Source organism: Sceloporus occidentalis, unplaced genomic scaffold, assembly GCF_023333645.1.
Source record: "Sceloporus occidentalis isolate IW3139 unplaced genomic scaffold, rSceOcc1.0.p SCAF_330, whole genome shotgun sequence".
In the NCBI taxonomy this organism is placed as follows: domain Eukaryota; kingdom Metazoa; phylum Chordata; class Lepidosauria; order Squamata; family Phrynosomatidae; genus Sceloporus; species Sceloporus occidentalis.
In genome coordinates this window covers 540,001-556,761 of record NW_028317310.1, presented here as the reverse complement: position 1 = coordinate 556,761, position 16,761 = coordinate 540,001, and the positions used below count along the sequence as shown (strand labels likewise).

The window sequence follows — 16,761 nt, the reverse complement described above, 5'->3', positions numbered from 1 at the left end:
CGTCTACTTGCTGAGGATTGGGTAGAAGTTGGAAGTCTGCCATACTATTGGCTACTGAGAACGTCAATCAGGTATGGCTTTTCCAATCGAGGCTGTGGCTGCCTTAGAGCGTTTGGGCGGGTCCGGCTTGGAGTGACGTTCACCTGTACAGGTGAGTCAGTGTGTGTGAGGATGACATGTTTCTCTCAGTCGGTGTGTTTCTGCTTGGTGGGGGGATAAAGAAAACCTCATTAAACAATAGAGTCCTTATACAGTGATGAAGCACATAAATGCTGCAACTCAGGTCAGAATCAGAAAAGTGCCTTTAAAATATATTAGAGAAACCGAACTCCAAGAACAGCAAAAAAAATAAAAAAAACCCTCATAAAGATGGAATATATTTTCTTCTAACAGCATTACTGACAATGGCATAGCTGCCAACTGTCCCTATCTCTAGTGACCCCATGAAAAATATCCTGTCAGAAAAGAGAAATGCAGTTTGCAACTAAACCGCCATCGTCCATGCACCAAGTGGATGAAAACGCAGCGTCCCATAGCATTTTTAGAGAGCGCACACGTCCCAAAATTGTGCGCACAACAGTTTTTCACAATAAAAAAAATATATATTATTTTTTTTGATACTTTATGCGGTGAGGATATTGTGCGCACGTAATTTTGGCTCTGGGAAAATTTTTGCACAAGAGAAATTTTCTGCGCACACCACCTAAGAAAAATTAGATGGAACATCGGTCGTACGCACCCGTCGATGTTTCTTCTAACCAGGTATGGCCCTTGCATGAGTCTCGTGGGTTAATGAGCCCCAGATGGCACTTTGACAGGGGTGGCAATTTGCCACCTCAAGGCATGTTCTTTCAAGCCAGGTCATGTAGTGTTGCGTTGCTGCATGAAGGACAGGCCACGCTGTATGTTGCCATGTGTGTCACTTCATGGTAAATTTCATTAATCATCTATAAAATAATGGAGGTGGGCATGGTTTTGGTGGTGGTGGGGCAGCATTTCATCGATGGACTCAGACAACACAATGTGTTGGGCTGGTCCTACTTCACTCTGCTCGCGCCTTCTGGACTTCTCCTGATTCCATATCTTGTTCCCCCCCCCCCCCACACTTATTCTAGCATTAAATACTCACAAAAAAACACCCGTTCAGAGAAGACTATAATCTGTCCTCTTCATAATTTGCATTCTGGAAAGAAGCCATCTTTTCCCCTCAACTATAAGGTCTCCATTGCCTTCCTCACTTGACCTTCACTGTAATCAGGTTCATCCTGGCCCAACCAGTCCTTCACCTTCTGTCTTGATCCCTCGCAACCATTCTCGGTACCAAGCAGGATATTCTACGCCACAAATCCAGAGTACTATAGTGAAGATTCTACCCAAGTATAAAATCTGTGCTCCGTGCCCAACGTTTCTTTGTCGTATTCCTCTCACAATGAGAAGGCATGGACCAATAAAGTGAATATAGTCAAAAGGCCACTTATTAGGCTTTGTATGGTTTGCCCCAGAAGAGGCTAAAATCACTTTATAGACTCTTTAGATCTTAATTTGTGTTAAAGGAGCTTGCAACCATCTCAATATACCCCAACAGCGAGCAGATTTCCCTTATCCTGTCTTTTATGTACTATAAAATTAGATGATAAGATCTGGTGAAACTTGGCTGTGCCTCCAACAATCTATTGGATGGATCTAGGTTTAAACATAAATATTTCTTTACAATACCGCATTCGATTCAACAATTGTAACAAAACTAGTGTATTATCCTCAAAAATGTCCTTCTTTCGCCAGATGGAGGTCTAGCCAACCAACAGCCTCGTACTTGATTGTATTCCGACAAGAAATCACGTTCCTTACAGAACTTGTTCCCGTGACAGCCATTACACACAGTGGATGAGCCTCGTGTCCTAAGACAGAATGTATTGGTTGTGGCAGGTTTTTAAGGCACGAAAAGATTCTTGTTAAAGGTCAGACCTCCTTATAACGGTTGGATGATATTCATCCGGTCTGCCGTTAAGGATTCACGTCAATATACCGATAGCTGAAAATGGCGATGTAGAACATTTTGATCACTGTGTAGCTTCAGGGTGCCCTTTTGCCATGGGTGAGTGTGCCCCAAAAGCCACTTTTTCTATAAATCAAAGGTGACCATTCTGTTTTCATCTCACAGGGTGTGAAAAAAATGTGACCTTCTCCAGAAATACTACTTCTTACTATAGAGGGACATGGCAGTGCTGTACCTTTTTTCTGTGAGTAACGTCAGAACTAAAATTGTTGTGTGAAAGTGTGTCTGTATCCTTGTTTTTCTGCGTACATACGTGATGTGTTGGACATATAAAATACCAGGTCTGGCCAATCATCATCCTTGAGAGAGACACATACCTACCAAATGTCCCTTTTTAGAAGGGACTGTCATACTTCTGATGTCCATCCAGGAAATAGCCATCCGTAGGTCATAACATCGCCTAAAAAGCCTCAGTAAACTCTGCCCTTTAGCTGTGGCCGTGGCCTCAACCCACCTGGCCGTTGGAACTATTGACCGGTGTAGGCATCGAATTGGTCATATATTCTGGATTTGAGCCTTTATACCCGCTTATAGATTTCTCTTCTGTTTAATATATTGCCTCTGTATCTTGATGATTTAATTATATTATCGTAACTAAGATCAGAAGTAAGTTAGCGTTATGTATCAGGCACTAAGAGTACATCAATTAGTAGATCAATAAATGATGAGGATCTCCAGCTGCAGATAGTATATGTTCCTCTTTAATGTGTTATAAATCCACGGGCAGAGATGTTATTATAATGGCTGTAAACTGAGCCATTTAGATTGTGGGAGGAAATTACTATATTTTGTGATTGTACTGTTTCTTTCGAATGTCTCAAGCGCCTTTTGTTGCGTTTGATATGAAGCATGTACAACTTTGGCCTGCTGAGTGTATAGGCGTCTAGGACATGCATTACTGAGATCAGTTGTCTCAGGGAGAGCAGTAAATGCTTCCACCCCTGGCAGGTAATTGATTTCAACTGATTAGCTCAGTGTTATCAGAGACGAAGGTCACTCAAGGTCATTATCTCCTGTGACACTAATGGATATCCAGCCACTCCGTTCTGGAAGGCAAAGGACAGAATTACTCACTTTTATAAGCATGGTCTCCCTTAGAACCTAGGGGAATTGATAAGGAACTGAGGATTTAACCCATTGACTGTGTAGTAGAAATCATTATGTCCAAGACCGGCACATCAAGGCTCTTCAAGACCTTATTGACAGTGGTGTGGTTTTAATGTTAAATATGATTATGAGTGCTGTCTGTATTTAAGTGATACTATGTATAAATACATAGACACAGTTATGTTATTCCACAGCTAGTTGCTTGACATCACTGCAGCCGACGCTTGGTATTGTGCATAGTGTTCTTCGGCTTGTGTGTAGCTGCTCGGCCATGGAAACTCACACACCGACACACAGTGCTTGTGCTGATGTTACTTCCAGCGGCAGTTTGGAACACTTTAGTGGGTGATCCCACACGGGGACAGGTGATTTTTTTACACACTAGAAGCTTCCGCACTCTTTCGCCACGTTCTGTTTGTGTGTGTGTGGTATACCGCTTTGTGGCAAGGATGGCATCCTATGACTGTGCCGAACTTTAAGTCACTGAGCTCTTCAGTACGACCCATTCTACTGCCAATGTTTGTCTGTGGCTGAAACACCTAAACTCATTAATTAGGAGGATCGTCTACATACTATTGGTCATAAAGTGTAAATGTCACTGCCCCAGTCATCCGACAAACCCAGAGATAAAGCAAGTTGCCAAGTACACTGATACCGGTCCATATGGGATATCACATGCCTAGCTGGAAATAAGCCAAGATAGCCTCAGCATCAATCATTTATCTGGCCATAGGGAGGAGCGAGTAATTCCTCCCCATGGTTTGCCCCAAGCCCTGTGGCCTGACTCCATTCCATCCTTACTCCATCTTTATTGAGAGAGCTCTCACATTCCTGGGATGTTCTTGTATAGGCAGACAGTAATTCTTCATTCATCTGCCTTCTTCTGTTTGTTCTCCTGAGGCACCACCAGAGTCATAATATATTCCACGCTTCCCCTTTCTTTTATGTTTGGTTTTTAAAACTTGACCTTTACCAATGATAGCCAGAGAAGGAATGTTTCATTCCAGATACTTAACTCTCCTCCTGCCGGGCCAATTCTTTTAGGCCAGTCAGGCAGAGAGAGGCTCAATGGCTCAGTCTTCCTCCACAAGCAGACATTAAAAGGTTGAAGAACACCAATAAATACAGCTGATATATTGGTCTTCTTTACTGCTTTCTTGTCCCAGAGTATATAACCCATATTATCCCTCAGGGCTTAAAGCACATTTTTATAGCAACCGAAATTTATAGGATTTTCTGCTCCAGCGACAACGACATAAAACTAGTCTGTATAGGAAGGAGATTCAGGATTTGTGAAGCTAAGGGGCACTTTGGAGAACCCCATGTCTCCTGGTATTGTGCGATGTTCCAAATTCCAGTGCAGAACCTACACTTATAAGGCATTGAATGTTGTTATTTAATAATTATCTTGACACTGATTACACATGGCCAAAGAAAGACTATTTTTAAGATTCTGTAACTGGGGACAGATCAATACCAAACGTGTCCATGCAATTTCATGTCATTTTTATAGCTATTTATTGTGATTAAAGGGAAAATCACACTCCAGGTGATCTCAATCATAAATCCTATATCTTTATTTATAGCACTTTAATTGTTTTCTCTTTACTGATATAAAACATACCTCTGTTATTTGGTATTGTGCTGTATGTGTGTTGCTTCTCCCTAAAATATTTGTAATAAAAGCTTTGCGGTGGAATCGAATGGTTGTAAACAGTGTCTTACGGTAGATGTGCGTCCGTGGCCTCCTAAAACAATGCGGGTACAATTCAGGAAGACTGTTTCAAGTTTCTCCTTGAACAAACTTTAGGGATGGATCATGGGAATTGGAAGAACATTTGCATGAAATCTGGTTAATTTGTCAATTCATACAAATCCCCGAAAACAAGGCTAGATTCCTCACGAATTGGACAAAAACGAAGCAAAAAGTTCAGAATTTTTGCCTAAAATTTTACATTCACTTACACCGTAACTCACTCTTTCGCACTAACATTCTCGTTCACTCTCTCTTTCACGCTATCTAAATGTTTCTGATCCTTCTCTGCTGACCACTTATGATTCTGCCGACCTTCTTCTTCATCTTCTATCTTCTCCCTTCTCTTCTTTCTTTTTCCATTGTATCTTTAATCTGCAGGTACAATAAGTGCAGTAATAAGTACCCTAGTCTACAGATTGGGGTACAAGAGGTATGAATACTCTACGAAAGGAGGTCCTTGCCCCACAGAGCTTACCATTTAAACAAGACGTATTATGAATGCTTGCTAAGAGTGTTAGCATCTACCTACTATGTATTCCCTGAAGCAGAAAGCTAACTCCAGATTTTAATGTAAGGTCCTTGCTTAACTATAGCCTGTCTGCTGAACATCAGATACGGGAATGAGGGAACACCCACATTGTCACATGTTCTGTGGTGCCCTCAAATATTACATTTTCGTTTTAGTTTCTTGATCATACACTATTCTGATTTGGTCTCTGTAGTGCCAGATTCCGGTTTGGTCTTCTACTCTCCAAACAAAGCAGAACATCTTCCCAGTATTCCATGTCCTGCCACCCTTCAGTGTTGCCCTGTGTTGTGGAGCTTCACCCCTCACTTTACTGGATGTCGAAATTCTTTTTGTTCATCTTAATCCTATGTTTTATGGAAGCCATATAAATAATATATATGAATTCCTTGAATATGACACATAGTTGTTAAAATGAGTCACCATTAGCCATTGTAGTGAAAGACTGAATAAACTAAGACTTGTGACTTTATGAACAGATACGTTCTTGTCAGCCACCAATAATGCGATTTATATATTATGAAGAAGAAAGTTGCTGCCCTGCTTCTTCCTCTAGGCTTCTTTATCCCGCCCGAGTGTTCCACCCAGAGGCGCACAGAAGGTGAGCGATTTCAGGGACTCGCTGCCTGTCGAGGCAGGTCTCTTCTCCAGTTCTGCTAGACATTCCTATGAAAATTTGGCACGCACCTGTGATAGGAGAAAGGGAGGGCGAGGGACTCTTCTGACTCATCCGAAAAGACTTGTGAAAATACTTTTATCAAGTGCTAAAAAGATACTCCATTCTGATATGTAAGAGGATGCAAGTTATTAAGCAAGAGGTGGCATACGTTGAACCATGCAAGAAGCTATGGGAACTCTAGAAAGGTCCTCTGAGATGAGGTCTCCCCAAACTAATGCAGCAAACTTTTTAGAAAAATATGATTAAAATTAAACAAGTTTTTTTAAATTTACTTGAAGAGTTTCCATGGTCATACAAAAAAAAAGACATTGGGTAGGTAAACAGAAAATGATGTCATAGAAGACCAGGGGCTTTACTTGAAGAAGAACAAGATATGGGCTTTGGGTTGCATGTGAAAGAGTAATAAGTTAATTGCTGATGAAGGGATGGAGAAAGAGACAAAGCTAGAGAAGGGAAAAAAAGAGGAGGAATGATAAAAGATGGAAGGAGCAATAAAAGTTATGTCCCACCTAAACTTAGAAATATCATTACATAAGTTATGGTGGGTAAAAGGTGATGGAAACCCTTCCACTAAAATTTAAGGGGTAGTAGAAGTATTATTAAACACTCATCTACAGACACCAGACAAGCCAGAAGGCTTGCTTTTCCCTCAGAAATCTCATGGTGCTTTCACAACCACAAGGGATTCTGGGTAGGCACATGCAAATAAGGTTAACAATTACTAAACTTAGAAATGGTTGTTTCATTTTTTGTATCGATGCTTACATTTTCTCAAGATTGTAAGCTTGCGAGCCGAGGCTCTCCACCTAATGTATCGGTTTGTCTTAATCTGTCAATTCTCGTCTTGCCATACCCCTTGAATATCTGTACTGTATTAAGCGCTGCGTAAACTGTTGGCGTTATATAAATAAAAGATAACAATAATAATAATAGTAACAAACATATAAGCCAATTTGTTGTAACATTGTTCTATTTTGTGTAAAATGATGTCTAGGATAACATACATGGACATAGTTCCCCCTTTGCCGTTAGCTAATGTTTTTAGACAATTTAGATTAGTCTAGATTTTGATATTTTTCGTTACACAGCAGTGTCATCATTTTAACTGCCAAATTTATTTCTAGCATTGGAACATTTTTCTTTAAAAAAAGATAGTAAAAGCCAAAGTTTTACAACTTCAAAGTGTAGGATAAAACAGGATAAAGAGTTATTACCGATGTTTGCTAGTTAGGACAGACGCCCAGTGATACATTATCTTGTAACAAGGCAAGTCAAACTTTGGGGCACTTATTCATATAGTTGGAAATCTACCCATGGGGCAGCAGTATGAATGGACACAAACATCATAAAGCTTCCCAAACCTTTCTATGGGGTCTGACTACCCTATGTATTCAGAAATCCACAGATGAGCTTCTATTATAATTTTATTCTGTATCTATTGATTCGTTACCAGCAGTCTACTTAGGCCTTGGAGGACCCGGTTCTCAAAACTCTAAAGGTTTAGGTGTTTAACATACACCTTAACCCCGCTGATCTGCATACCCTCTCCCAAGTCTGTCAATCATTAATGATTTGGAGCCAAGCACGTAGCTCAGGAAGAAAGGTCCCTTTTGGACTTCAAAGTCAACTTTTACACAATCTACTCCTGATAGTTGGTGCAAATTGATAGTCTACACATAAGCATCACAAAGTCTTCTTTTCTCTTTATCACTTACAAGCCTATCTTCCGTGTAGAAAAAAACAGGGGAGTATCCGCAAACTCAAGATTTGTCATCAGCACACCAGCGCCATCTCCACCCTAGCTGGACTCATTTTATAGGAGTAACAACTCAGTAGCTCGTTAAAAAAAATCTCATGCATAATTAAAAATATGTGAAAACTGTCATACCCACCTTATGGGCATGATGACACAAAGGGACTTGTTCACTTAAGGGAGCGTTTGCAGGACAGTTGGGGTTTCAGCTCTGTAACTTCACTATTCATAATAAAGGGCCAACACTGGCAGGTTTCTCCAACATGAAGGGATGAGCTGGCCCTGTATAATACATAATTCAATAGGCGAGGAGACTGAAGAACTGTACATTGTGCAACGCTGTCCAAGCTCTTCTTGCAGCAAAAGCTCACTGTGGTTGGCCCTTCATAATGTATAATGAAGTCAAGAAGCTGAAACTTTTGGTGACTGTCATGGTCATAGACCCTATATATTCACTGTTAATCCCGACATTTGCTTTGCAAATTATCTTAGTGCAGCAGCTATAATTCTGCATTAACGTGAAACCAAGTGGCTTCATTTGCTGCGACTATCAGAGTTCCGTTACTCTGTCCAATAGACTCGAGGACGTACCGAAGAATAAGCTTTCATGATTTTGCGGTTAAGAATCCTCACGTACTTTAATCCATGAGCTGGTTTGAGGAATTCCTTTTTTTGACCGGTCTGTTGGTCATTCAGAAAGGAAGGCATGGGACACGATTCTTCTTCTCTGATTATTATTTAGTTGACTGCTAAACCTTTTCATTTCCTGAATTCCGTCGAGAGAGGGTGTCATGCTGTGATTTCTGTACACATATCTTCATAAAAAATACATTTATACCCATTGTACTGCGCTGCACATATGATGGTGCCATATAAAACAATAAATAATAATAAAACTGGGTATGATGTAAGGGTATTTGGGTTTGTGGGTTTGTGTGTACCACCCTTTAGTGGTTGAAGGAGAGAGAGATTTCCTTCCTAGGTACATAACCCACATGTGTTGGTAAAACCTCTTTTATTCCACCATTTTTCCTTATAGATATTTCAATGTAGGAACATTTTGCTGGCGACCCGTTTTTGCTGAAGACCTGTTCAGCCCATCATCTAGTCTGCCGGTTTTCCCTCCTGTAAAGGCTCAAACCTTCATCAGTTGTTGGTCTTGTCTTGGTCTTCAGGAACCATATGCCTATCCCATGCATGTTTCAATTCTATTACTGAACCTCTACCATATCCACTGGGAGACTGTTCTACTTATCTACCACCTCCTCAGTAGAAAAAAAGAAAGCTTCCTTACGTTACAATCAGGACAGCAATGTGGGTCTCATAATGACCTTGTGACCGACAGTGTGCAGTTGTCCGCTTTAAGACGTATAGCGTGAGCATGGTATGACTTTTTCCGCACCTGTGTGTAAACCGATGCAATCCAGGCACCCCAGCCCTGACCCCCTTTAGGGTTAATTATTTGATGGCTATACCACATAACAGCTGAGGCTTAATGACTCAGAAGTCCAGCTGCTCCGGGGTATCAGCCTTCCTAGCCAACCTCTTTAGAAATTGCCTCCTTTGTGATACAGTCCAGTAATGGCGCTCAACGTCCATGTCTGTAGTGACTCAGGTTAGTATTGAGTTCAGGTCGTACACTGGGGGGGGGGGGGTTCTTGTCTCCCAGAAGAACTACGTCTCCACCATACTGCTCAGTACTCGAGGTACCCCACGTGTCCCTGTATGGTGGGGCCAGCCGAGAGATACATTAGAGCGATACGAGATACGCGTGTTCCCCGTCTACAAACTACAGTTTCTCTAGAAAGAAAGATACTCTGTAGGGTGTGGAGAGAAGGGCTACTAAGAGGGTGCTTGGTTTATAGGATAAGTTATATAGACATTCCGAGGGACCTTCTGGCACCGACTACCCAAAGCCCCCCTTGCGGGATGCGCGTAGGAATTCCGGCTGACGCTATTATTTAGGAGGAAGTGTGCGGGGGGGGGGAGTGGGGCATGTAACACTGACGCTTCTGAGATCCTAGAAAAGGGGCAGAGGGATTTCGGTTCTCAGAGCCACTAACCTTCCATGGGAGGTATGTCATCACCAAACCTGGGAACATCCAGACTCCAGCTACCCGGAGGACTAGCCCTGCACGCAGGAAAACTTTCGGGGGATGGAGTGGACCTGGGTGTTGAGTGGGGCATGCCTCAGCGCCACTTCCATGACCCGGTGTTTCTCCATGGTGAAAACTCCACATGGTGGAGTCTCTGTGCAAAACTCAGAGAGTTCCCAGCTATGGTCATCGCACAGCAAACGCCACAAGCTATAGGTAGTTTTAATATGAATTTAGTTATGTTAAGAGCTGAGAACAATAGCCACTTCTAATATAGGTGATACTCTTCTTTTGACTGCGGTGTCCTCTATCTCCATGAGCCATGAAGGGACACAAGGCCGGCACACTTACAATTTCAGGCTTGTTAGAAGGGTTTGCACACTTATTCATAGCCGCTATAATTGCAGTGAGAACCCCCGAGGCAACAAAGCAGACCAAGAGCCTGAATGATGCCAGACACACCCCGACAGTCTCATTCTCCATTCACACACTACGAGTCCTTAACACCTTTACCCAGGATAACGTGCCCATGGCTGCTCCTACAACACGATCCATCGAAGCGTTCCCCTCGAAGGTGGATCTGTCAGTTCTCCAACAAAGTACATCTGCATCTTATTTCTACACCCCCCCCACATGCATGCTCAGCTGCACCTCCCAGTGATTTAGAAGAGATAGCTTCACCGCCAGCGTTGTCCTCACAGATGCTCGTAAAAGAATTGCACGGAACTGTCCGTTTAAGATTAAATGCTAACGGCAGGATAGCATGTCTTAAATTCTAAAATTACCATTATCCAGCAATTAGTTTTCCATTATTTTTATGTCAAAGTTAATACATAGACTTCTGTTTGAGTAAAAATACCCAGACAAAGGGCACCAGACACAGCGGGATTCCTTCCTGTTTCAGTGAAACTCAGTCCTGGTGATTCACTCACAAAAACGACTGTGAGAGCGGAGTGGGGGCAGGATCGTTGCTCATTCCTTCTTGTCCTTCAGTAATTATCTCCCTCCTTGTATTCAGGAACACAAGGAGATGAGATTATTGTATTTGTAACCGCCTGCAGGAAAAGCACAAACTGAGAAAACGGGTTCTGTTTCCAAAAAAAGGACATGCCCAAAACACCCTCGAGTCTCGACGTCTGTAGATTTGATGTAAAAGCTGCCGGCGCGCTTTCATTCAGGTCTATTTACATTTATTAGACTCTGAGGATTAGGACCATCACTCCTACTTGCACGTGGGAGGAGAGCCATACTTGGTGGACCTTCCCTGCTGTTGACATGCGTAAACATTGTAAACATTTAATGAGTCTCGTAATTAGACCAAAAGGTGTTGTTTTGAATACCGAAGAAAGTGTCGGTGAGGATGGACCATGCCAAGTTGGTAGATGGTTCCTCAGAGCGTGTTGTCATAGAGTCTGAGAACAAGATGGATAGAATTGTGAGAAACAGAAAAAAAAAGACTGAGAGCTGCGTTTTTCCCACTTGCAGAGATGCCGCGTCAGCACACGCATAGGCCTTTAAGGCAGGGTGCTACCTGTAGTCATCCAGGTGTGTCCCACAAGGTAGGAGTCTGCTGGTTAAGGGAGGAGCCCTTCATCCAGAATTCAAATGGTAACCAAGAAACGTCCTCCCCATAACACATCAACTCTGTTACTCTTTAACTAGGCACAAAAGCCACAGGTGATAAGGAGCAACACACTGCTCTCCGTGGATTGTACCCAATACATTTTAGTCTAGAAAAATCAGAATGTCGTAGAAGTTTTTTTTTGTCTAAATTGGAAGTCAAGAATATACGCAAAAACTTGGCCACTTGTTGGCTGTTGAGAGGGAGGTCTTGGTGAATGAAGAGAAGATGCTCACTGGTAAGCTGGTTCTATAGATCATAGCACAGGGCAATAACAGGTAACCACACCACGTATCTGGTGGCTTTTACAACCACTGGACTTGGAACCTTCTTTAGGTGCTCAAAATGGCAGCCGTGTTGGTCCAGGAAGCAGCCTATCTTTACACAGGGTGACTTATGTATTGAAGGTTAATGAATAACAGGTCCCTGACTCGCAGCATTCGACAGAAAAGGGGTGTCACTACGACACAAACACATGACACATTGATAGTGAGGGCATGAGAAAGCATCAGTAGAAAAATGTACTTTATAGAGAGAGTAGTAGATAAACGGGCAGACTAGATGGACCAGATGGTTCTTATCTACCGGTAAATTCTATGTTTCGATTTTTTTATTTTTTTTTTTAGGTCTACTGGACCTGCCTGCCAATCAAAGTATTTGAGATCAGTCCACAGTAATTCCTTGTAAATGTCCTATTATGGGAAGTTATTGGGGGTCCTTAAACTTCCCTGTGAGCAGTGATTTATGACCCAGCAATATAAAGACAAAAGTAGTATTCCAGCAAACCTTTTACCATAAATAGTGAAGAACCATGTCGCCGCCTAGTGGCCATTTGCATGAAGGACCGAGTCTCGCTTTATAAGTAAAAACTACCCATATAAGGCAATATATATTGTTTGTAACTTTAACTATTCTAGTGCCACATCGAAATATAATGTTTTTCAAATGCGACATCGGGCTACAGTCTACAAACTGCAATCATTTTTTTGCTGCTATCATCTATTTTGAAATAATTTACAGGATCACAGCATTATTTTATATGATCTCTCAAATTCATACAGGATTCCCAAGCTGTGTGAATCAGGGACTGTTCCACGTAAAAAGGTGTGCGCTCCTCCCAAGTGTCCAATAGATGTCCACAAAATACCTTATGAGATCTTTTGGTTTTGGTTCTACATATCCATTTGAATAACATTAACCCATGCACTGCAATGTTGAAATTGAGACAGTTTATCAAAATAGATAGAAAACAACTAAACACTGCAATTTTATGCAATTAGCCAATGCAGCCGGACATGAGATCCGCACAGTATGGAAAATATTGATGTAATTCAAAATAAGGCTTAATTATGTATATTAATTAAATCCATGGTAAAATGAAAACGAATTTTGAGGTCATTACTCCGGCCTTTTTTTTGTTTTGACCTATTTAAAGAATCCAATAGCCTTTAAATCATGTACAAAACCCGGACAATTTTAATAATATTTATATATCGCATAGGGACAAAGAAAAAAAGAATCAGGCAATCTTTGACGCAGAAAACACTTCCTTAATAGCCAGCAATTATTCATGGAACACTTTGTGCAGAGACTCAAAAAGTCATCAAAAAGGTCAACTGTGAGTTCTGAATCAGAGTAAAAATTGGCCTTAATGTGATTTATGAATGATCTGGTTTTGTTTTGCATAAGGTATCTATAAAGTCATCGTTTAAGTTAGGATCGAGAAACCAAAACAAATAAAATGGAGACATTTGGTAATTTAAAGCAAAAAAAAAAAAAATAAATCAGTCCTGGGCCCACAAACCATTCAATGTATGAATGACCATAGACAATATCTAAATTTCATCCTTCTCTGACCACATGAAGTTCTAGTTCTTTTTTTCTGGAAGATTGTCTGAACAATAAGATCCAGATGATCTAACGTAAGAGATGGATCAGTATCCTTTTTCTCCTTTATCTCCTTTTGCCTTGGGCTCTGACCACCATTCAGCATAAATTCCTTCTTCATAATCTCCTACTCCTTCGAATTCACTATCTGAAGGGGTCTGATCCGTCTCTGCCTCCACTCCGATCTCCATCTGGAACAAAATGTTTGTTGTATTAGAAAGAAAGGTGATGGTCAGAAGTTATGACATTTTATAAAAGTAATGATATCCATGTTGTAAGCTGGCCTGATTTCAGGTGGGCATTTTTAGCCAAAGGGCAGGTTGGAATAAGATGCAGTTGTGCTACGTCTATATCCTTTCTGTGATCCTTACAATGGATACTGGCCCAATGGCTTCTCCCAACACGCACAGACTATATGTCGTGTGTGATACGGATAAGACGCAACTCTTATTACTCTCCCATGCGCTTACCTCATCATCATTCCGATTGAGGAAATCTTGGGCAAACTGCAAAAGCTCCTTGTATCTTGTGGTCTGGTTGTGATACGTCATTGCTTCCTGCACAACACAAGGACCCACAGAACAAACAAGCTCATTATGGCACAAAATGATGTAGCAAAAGACATATCTGCAGAACACTGCATACACTTAGGTTGTTCAGAGCGCTTGCCTGTTGACCCATCACTTTAGTGAATAATTTAAACTGGGTTATATGCCCATCATTACCATGGCGTGCCAACGAACACCCCTGACCGGTCTCCTCCTGCGTGCCCCGTACCCCACTACGGTCATGGACTACCATTTACTGCCCTCTCAATGCCCATTCGGTGTGTGATCAGTGGTTGGGAGCTCCAGCGAGACATGGTCCAACATTACTGCATTATGATCGGAAGTTTTATTACCAGCCACATACGATAGACCTTCTCACCTTCCTGGGGTTGAAATCGGTATCCTCCAAATCCCATTTCTCCTTGTAAAATTTGTAATACGCCAGGTTTTGCTGCATCACAGTATCCGCCGGGTCAAATAACATGTAACTCGATACACACTGGACTGCATTTCTTACGTCGTTCACTATGAAATAAAACAGAAGGATTTACATACATTAGAGAAATAACAACAATTTTCCTAAAAGGGATGCGCAGAAATATACAACGCACTCCCCCCCCCCCAGGCAAAGCCACACCATAACCAGGAATGGTTCAAATGGAGGAGGCACAAGAGGGCCACAAGATGATGGATTCTTAAGTAACCTGTATAATCTAATTATACGCACTGCTCTTCTTCATGTCAGCTGAGACAGTGTACCCTCTGTTTCGCCCAATGGAAAAAAAAAAGAGGATTAGATATAAAAAAATATATTTAAATAAAATATTATTTTACTGGAAAAAGCCAGAAATGCACACGGGGCAGCCATTGGGTACTATAAATCTGCGAGTAATAAAATTAAAATTGACGGAGGGTAAGCTACGCGCATCTAGGACTTACACTTATAATAGGCGAATTGCAGGTAGTGATACATTGTGGCCACAAACTTCTGGACTAAGTAGCCACCAACGTTAGGAGTCAGGTTGGACTCGCACTCCACCTTGCATTGCAAGACGTCAGCCAGATGATCTGGAAGAGGATGAGACAATAAGGTACAACGTGGTCCTTGAACCAATCAACAACAATGAGGGAGAAAGATATCGTCTGTGTTTTGCACCAATAATAAAAGCAAGTTTAAAGAAAATACTACAGGATCTGGCGTATAAATTTTACCGGCAACGGCTGGGTAGAAGTCTTTAAACTCTCTCATCTCATAGGTGCCCTCGCAGCCGGTCAGACAGTTATTGTAGGCCTTGTAGTAGAGGGGCAGAGCCTGCTCCATTTCCTCGGTACTGCGCCTGAAATCTCCAGCATTGTAGGACTTCACTGCCTTAACAAAGATGCTCTGGGGGGGAATGGAGAACAATTACTACCCACGTTACTCCAGTAAAGAAGTGGAAGATTAATAGCTTCAGAAGAACCTCAATGCGTTAAAGAGCCAGTAAACGTTAAAAAATGGCTTTTCTGATGGAAGCAAGTTAATTTTCATCTGCTGTCGGAAGTGTCACCAAACAAGTTGTTTGTGCAAAGAAAGACCTTGTTTTCCTGAATGACAGCTGATGAGGTGCTGATGATGACACCATCCATCTCGACCATTTGAGGTGAGGTCAGCGGCTAATGATGGCTGGCAGAGGGGACTGCGTTAAAATCCCCTCTGCTAATCTAGGTGAAAATCGAGTCGCTCACTACAGGAGCAGCAAGTGACCGTTGGCAACAAGATTGCCACCCCACCTTTAATGTACGGTACAGAAGGGAATCAGTTTCCAATCTCCTAATGTTGTGTCAGCGGTAGGGACATCTCCCGGCTGCTACATGGGAGATCAGTCCGTCTACCGACAGCCTGGATTCTCCCCTGTCGGCAGAAGCCGCTGGCCAAACAAGGAATACCCGATCACGTAATCTGGCCTTCCCTTCCAGTAAGCGTCAACACTCAAGTTCACTCGAGGACAGGGGAGCCTCAGCAGTATCTAGTCCTTAGGTCATGAAATATTCAATATCCTCCTATTGTAATAGTGCTATGGAATCTGCTGGCGCTCTATAAATGTAATGTAAAAGCCGTCGGGTAGCGTTTCATCACTTTATCTCACCTCATAGGACTGAGCCTCCAGGTCTATGAGAAATTCATCCACATCCAGTAGGGTCTTGTAGTATTCCATGTACCGCACGGTCATCTCATGGGTGGGATTCTTCTGAAGATATGTATGAGCTGCTGATACCGCCTTCTCCAACTCATTGATCTAATCAAATAGCAAGAGGGTTAAAAATGGTTTCGTTCCAGAAGATCAAACTGTTGCTCATTCAAGTCAAAAAGAATTCTGACCTGTTCAGAATTTGCCCGCAGGTGACTTCTTTCTCGATATCATGGCCATGGTCAAACGGCGCTAAAATTTAAATTCAACCCCAATAACTCTTTGCTTTGTACACAGGACCCCGCACCGTGCAGAAGACATTTTGCAAGGACCCCCACTTCATCCTCCACGCTGGGTCCCAATCTTAGTTTACTATACAATGGAACCCAAACACTCTCCCCAGGAATTATCTTTTTTACCCTTATGAGTGGCTTTTTAGCCACTGTCTTATACCAAGACATTTATTCTGCTTCTGTGTATTTTGGGTTGAAGCACGTTTTTTTATTTTTTATTTTGTTAAGTACTGCATTTTTATTGTATTTCTATTACCTTTTTCGTATTGCG

At 41.9% G+C, this 16,761-nt stretch overlaps 1 protein-coding gene across 1 annotated transcript in view; it reads right to left on the bottom strand.

Annotated features, from left to right (window-relative positions):
* Positions 1–13,528: 13,528 nt before the first annotated feature.
* The window catches only part of LOC149274465 (endoplasmic reticulum protein SC65-like), a 5,484-nt gene continuing 2,251 nt past the window's right edge, over positions 13,529–16,761 (bottom strand). Inside the window, exons 2-7 of the mRNA XM_089505493.1 lie at positions 16,156–16,305; positions 15,242–15,413; positions 14,969–15,097; positions 14,409–14,554; positions 13,952–14,038; positions 13,529–13,672 (exon numbers count right to left, since the gene is read on the bottom strand). Of these exons, the coding sequence (XP_089361619.1) occupies positions 13,529–13,672; positions 13,952–14,038; positions 14,409–14,554; positions 14,969–15,097; positions 15,242–15,413; positions 16,156–16,305 (828 nt within the window). The remainder of the gene's footprint in view (positions 13,673–13,951; positions 14,039–14,408; positions 14,555–14,968; positions 15,098–15,241; positions 15,414–16,155; positions 16,306–16,761) is intronic.